We start from the raw sequence: 4,838 nt of genomic DNA, 5'->3' as shown, positions 1-4,838 counted from the left end.
CTAAAGTGAAACAAACTTCCAGGGGCACGCCTACATACTGGATAATTTCCCTGTCACCACAAGACAACACTAGAGGCAGTCCAAGCTCACTGCATCTGAGAGGGTAGCCAACTCGGTCATGCCTCTAGCGGTGTCTCCTGACATGATTGAAATTATCCACTATAGAGGTTTGCCCCTGGAAGTTTGTTTCTCTTCATGTAATATTCGTAATGGTCTATGGTAAATCTTGATATCCCATGCAAATACCCAAAATTCCATCAAAAATCCGAAAATCTCCTCGAAATCTGAAAATCTCCTTCAAAATCTGAAAATCTCCTTCAAAATCTGAAAATCTTGTTCCAAATCCCGAAATCTCCTTCAAAATCTGAAAATCCTGAACAAAATCCCGAAACCTCCTTCAAAATCCCGAAATCGCGTTCAAAATCTGAAAATCTCATTGAAAATCCCGAAATCTTGGAGTAGATTTCAAGATTTCTAAAATCTCAGTCAGAATCTCAAAATCTGGGGAAAATCTCAAAATCTTGGTAAAAATTTTGAAATCTCAAATTCCCGTACACTAAAATGCCGAACGTCCGACCCCTCGACACCCTCCACCCATAATATTTGACTGAACTTTCGAAAACATCCATTATAATAAGATTTTTAGGCCAATTTCAAAAACAGCACCTGTGTAGCTTTTTTCGAAGCCCCTCGGTGTGAAAAAAATTATGGCGTTGAAATATTTTAGCGCAAATGAATGGTTATTAATAATAAAAAAACCGAGTTTGAAATTTGAACCTAACCTAACCTAAATTACTATATGACAAAATAAATAGTAGTGAAAGTTTTTGGCTGGGTAAATGTTTTTTTGAAGATGATCCGAAAGAAGATATCGACACTTTTGAATATTTTTTATTATAACGGCATGGTATTCCCCTTAGACTTTTTGATATGGAAGGAAGAGGAAGAAAGAAAAGAGGCTACACAATATTTGAAAGACAAAACAGGCAAGAGAAAACATTGCAAGGTAGAATATTGGTACTGTAATAGATCAGGGCAGTATCAATCTAATTCAAATGGCCAACGTCAAGCAAAATCAATGGGAAGCTCTAAAATAAACGGTAACTGTACAGCGACACTCAAAGTCTCAGTATCTACTTGCAATAGTACAGTTTCACTTGTTGGATGTAAATCACATTATGGTCACGAAAATGACCTATGCCATTTAAGAATTTCGAAAAATGAAAAGCAAATAATCGCTACCAAGTTGGCAGGAGGAGTGTCTAAGAAAAAGGTCCTAGATGATATTCGCAACAGTAATATGGATGTCACTCAACGAAAACATATTGCACAAAAAAAGGATTTGAATAATATATGCAAATCTTATGGAATTAATACGGTCGAAAAACATCCAGAAGACCATATCAGTGTAGATGCTTACGTCCAGGAAAAGCTTCAAAAACAAAGTGGCATTATACTTCTTTACAAAAAACAACACGAAAACCGAAATATTATTCCCGAATATTCTAAGGGAGCGGTAGCTCCCTTAGATAAGGCCTGATGACGGCTTTAATGTATAAGGAAGGTTTTGGATTGGTTTTAACTTTTTTCGTATTAAGTTTATTGTTTCGAAATTTTTCTACTGAACTAAAATCCGGGCCCTTAATATGTGGTAAAAATTTCAAGATGATCCACCTAATAGTTTATTTTATAAAGCATAAAGTTGCTAAGGGTGGTTTTCATTTCCATAAAATTAATCACAGATTTTGGCGAAAAACTTGAGAATCTCCATAGAAATAACATGGGAAATTTTCCAAACTTTAGGGATGCACCGATATGGGTACAGCCGATATATCGGCCGGCCGATATATCGGAAATTCGTGGCCGATATATCGGCCGATATTATCGGCCCATAAAAAAGTAATATTTCTCCATGAATATCGTTTCCAAGAGTAGAATCAACATTATTTAGGACCATTTACGTTTTTCCATTGTTTTATTAGAGACATGTTTCACATCTCTTTCGTTTAATGTGGTACCGCTACATTATTTTAGCCTTAGCCCCCTTCCTTAAAAAGTTGTGTGGTCTAATTTGGTTTTTAGTAAAAATACAGCTCCGTTCTTTGTTCAACAAGAAGTAGCGTTATAAGCAAAATTTTGGACCACAAGTGAAAAATGCAGAGTGTACATTAGTGACACGTACCAAACGCATTAGAGAACGTCAGTGTCGACTTCGATTGTTTGTGGGAGGTATGGGAAACTAGAGAAATTATTTACTCATAGTCGTGAACAACGGGATAAAACTGAGATTCTTGCATTTTTAAAGGGAAATTTGAAATTTGGGGAATAAATTAGTTGTGATATGTTTCAATTAGTATTCATTGAGTACCTTATGTCTTGTCAAATTTTTCCCTGAAATATCGGTTTACATGAAGCCGATATTGGCCGATACCGATATGAAAAAAATAGGCCGATATATCGGCCGATATACCGATAACCGATATATCGGTGCATCCCTACCAAACTTACCCATTTTGTAACTACTCTTACAAAAATAACTATACGTTTGATAGATTTGAAAACGGTCTTAAATAAAAGCCCCATTTTTAAAGTGGGCGCCAATTTTTGTTTCATTAAGAAAAACAAAGTTTAAGTATTGTTTTTAATAGTTTTAAGTACCTGCTCCGAATTACGTGGTTTACCTTTAAACTGTGGAACTTAAGACTTTTTTGCTTGGGTTAAGTAATAAAGAAAGTCATTCTAGGACTTACGTCGTTTTACTGCGGATAATCAAATTGGTAGGGCAATTAGCTAGCTTAATTGTCATTATAACTATTGCGCGTCCAACTAAATTAGTTGCGAAGTACAGATTAAACTTAATTAAACAAAATAAGCAATTAAAGATAATTAATCAAAATAAGCAATTAAAGATAATTAAACAAAATAAGCAATTAAAGATAATTAAACAAAATAAGCAATTAAAGATAATTAAACAAAATAAGCAATTAAAGATAATTAAACAAAATAAGCAATTAAAGATAATTAAACAAAATAAGCAATTAAAGATAATTAAACAAAATAAGCAATTAAAGATAATTAAACAAAATAAGCAATTAAAGATAATTACCAATTATAGGTAATTAAATTTTTACACGAGTCTAAACTATAACATCTGTTTGTGTACAAGTCTGCGGAATCTGTTTAAGCGAAGACCTACAGAATATTTTTGTGCAAAGGAGTATAAAATCTCTTTGTGCAGAGGCCTATGCAATCATTTCGTGCACAGGCCTATGGAATATTGTTTTACACAGGTCTTTGGATTATTGTTTTACACAGGCCTATGGAATGTTTTTGTGCAAATCTGCATCGAATCCTTTTGAGTACAGGAGTATGGAATCTTCTGTGCACAGGTCTATGGAATTTTTTGTTCATGGGTCTATGGTACATTTATGTGCACACAAGTCTGAAGAATCTTTATGTGCACACAAGTCTGAAGAATCTTTATGTGCACACAAGTCTGAAGAAACATTATGTGCACACAAGTCTGAAGAAACATTATGTGCACACGCAAGTCTGAAGAAACATTATGTGCACACACAAGTCTGAAGAATCTTTATGTGTCCAAGTGAAAAATCTTTATTTGCACAGGTCTACGACTTCTGTTTGTGCACAGGTCTACGACTTCTGTTTGTTCACAGGTCTACGACCTCTTTTTGTGCACAGGTCTATGGAATCTGATTTGCTCATTTCTATGACATCTCTTTTTGCGCAAGTCAATAACATTTGTTTATGCTCAAGTCTAAAACATCTGTTTGTACACAAGACTAAATCAACTGTTTGTGAACAAGTCTATAACACCTGTTTGTGAACAAGTCTATAACACCTGTTTGTGATCAATTCTATAGCACCTGCTTGTGAACAAGTCTATAACACCTGTGTGTGAACAAGTCTATAACATCTCTTTGTGCACAAGTCTATAACACCTGTGTGTGAACAAGTCTATAAGATCTATTTGTGCACAAGTCTATAACATCTGTTTATTCACAAGTCTATGACATCTGTTTATGCACACGCGAGTGACTTCTGTCTGTGCAAAGGTCTACGGAATATTTTTGAGCACGGGTCTACGTATTATTTTTGTGCAAAAGGGTATGGAATCTTTTAGAGCATAAGGGTTTGAAATCTGTTTGAGCATAGGGGCATTGAAAATGTTTGTGCATAACTCTATGGAATCTGATGTGCACATGTCTATAACATCTCTTTTTGCGCGAGTCTGCGACATTTCTTTGTGCACAAGTGTACGAAATATTTTTATGCATTGGTGTACGGAATATTTTTATGCACAATTGTACGGAATATTTTTGTGCACAGGTGCACGAACTGTTTTTGTTCACAGGTGTACGGAATATTTTTGTGCATATAGGTGTATGGAATATTATGGTGAAAATGGATTTGGAATATTTTTGTGCCCAGGTGTACGGAATATTTTTGCGAAAATGGATACCGAATATTTTTGTGCACAGGTGTACGTGATATTTTTGTGCACAGGTGAACGTGATATTTTTGTGCACAGGTGAACGTGATATTTTTGTGCAAATGGGTAAGGAACATTTTTGAGCATAGGGATATGGAATGTTTTTGTGCAGAGGTCCATGGATTATTTTTGTGTACAGGTATATGGAATGTTTTTGTGCAGAAGTCCATGGAATATTTTTGTGTACAGGTATATGGAATGTTTTTGTGCAGAAGTCCGTGGAATATTTTTGTGTACAGGTATATGACTCATGTTTGTGCACAAATCTATAGAATGTTTTGTACACCGGTCTAGGACATATGATTGTGCACAAGTCTATGGCATC

The 4,838-nt window shown here is 35.0% G+C and overlaps 1 protein-coding gene across 1 annotated transcript; it reads left to right on the top strand.

The window, feature by feature from the left end:
- Positions 1-904: 904 nt before the first annotated feature.
- On the top strand, positions 905-2,128 carry LOC149621006 (uncharacterized). The gene is made up of 2 exons (XM_089854670.1): positions 905-1,445; positions 2,094-2,128. Exons 1-2 carry the CDS (start codon positions 905-907, stop codon positions 2,126-2,128), a joined length of 576 nt encoding a protein of 191 aa, XP_089710796.1.
- Positions 2,129-4,838: the final 2,710 nt, after the last annotated feature.

Source organism: Phalangium opilio, unplaced genomic scaffold (assembly GCF_054372755.1).
Source record: "Phalangium opilio isolate 3A_F unplaced genomic scaffold, DU_Popi_V2 ptg000209l_1, whole genome shotgun sequence".
NCBI classification, from domain to species: Eukaryota; Metazoa; Arthropoda; class Arachnida; order Opiliones; family Phalangiidae; genus Phalangium; species Phalangium opilio.
Note: the sequence above shows the minus strand (reverse complement) of the source record. Positions and strands in the feature narration are given on the sequence as shown.